At 62.1% G+C, this 956-nt stretch overlaps 1 protein-coding gene across 1 annotated transcript in view; it reads right to left on the bottom strand.

Annotated features, from left to right (window-relative positions):
- The window catches only part of CDC42EP1 (CDC42 effector protein 1), a 2264-nt gene extending 1857 nt beyond the window's left edge, over positions 1-407 (bottom strand). The window contains 1 exon segment of the mRNA XM_010168643.1: positions 1-407. This exon segment is cut by the window's left edge and continues 48 nt beyond it. Coding sequence (XP_010166945.1) covers positions 1-407 — 407 coding nt within the window.
- Between the last annotated feature and the right edge of the window lie 549 nt (positions 408-956).

Genomic DNA, 956 nt, shown 5'->3' with positions numbered 1-956 from the left:
GCTCTTTTGAAGGAGAGCTTGCTGGTCAAGCCCCGGCGGCCACCACCATCATACGTCCCTTCGTTGAGCTGTGGCAGCGAGATGGCATTCTTGATGATGGGCGAGATGGCCGGGGGTGCGGGCGAGGCCCCCGCTTGGCCCCCGCTGCCCCTGCTCCTCAGCGGTGTCCGGCGGACGTGCCGCAGCGTCCGGGTGAAGAAGTTGTTGGCTTTGGTGGTGTCGGCCCCACCGTGGTTGCTGAGGAAGGAGGTGTCCCCGAAGACGTCCCCGCCGCGCCCCACATGCATGGTGTGCCGAAAGTCCCCCAGCGGTGGGCTGATCATGTCTGGTGTCAGCTCCGACTTCAGCCGCCGCTTGCCATGGGAGCCTGACACCCAGCTGAGCACCGGCAGCTTCCCCAAGCTCATGTTGCACCCCTCACCTCACCTCTGCTCCTGCTCAAGCCCCAAAAAACAGTCCTTGCCGGGCTTCCAGCACTGGGGTGGCCTGTCACACATCCCTAGCCTCCCCATTCTGCTCCGGTGCTCTTCAGGGAACAGCTCACGTCACCTTGGCTTTGAGTGGGTGGGAAGGGTGCCTGTCCCACTGCTTCCCTGTTCTATGTTGTGCTCATGGAATCACCCACAGTGGGTTATGTCCCAGTGGCAGCACAGAGGTGTTCACAGGGGGGGTCTGGGGTCACTCCTGGTGCTGTGGTGACCACTGGAAGCTGTGTCTGGCTGCAGGCTTAAGGCTTAATCCACTGTCTTCTTGGGAGCCGGTCACAGATGGGGCAGCGGGTGACAGGAGCTTGGGGTGGGGTGGCAGGGCAAGTGCCTTGGTCCCCTTGTCCGCCACCTAAACAAGACAAAAGGAAGAGTGAAGCCCTCAGAGAAGATTTTCCCAACGCTGTCAGCTGTGCCCCCAGGACCGGCCAGGGAGCTTACAGCCAGTGTGTGAGCAACAGGGGGGAGGGT

This window comes from Antrostomus carolinensis, unplaced genomic scaffold (assembly GCF_000700745.2).
Source record: "Antrostomus carolinensis isolate BGI_N321 unplaced genomic scaffold, ASM70074v2 scaffold33085, whole genome shotgun sequence".
NCBI lineage: Eukaryota > Metazoa > Chordata > Aves > Caprimulgiformes > Caprimulgidae > Antrostomus > Antrostomus carolinensis.
This window is presented reverse-complemented; position numbering and strand designations above follow the sequence as displayed.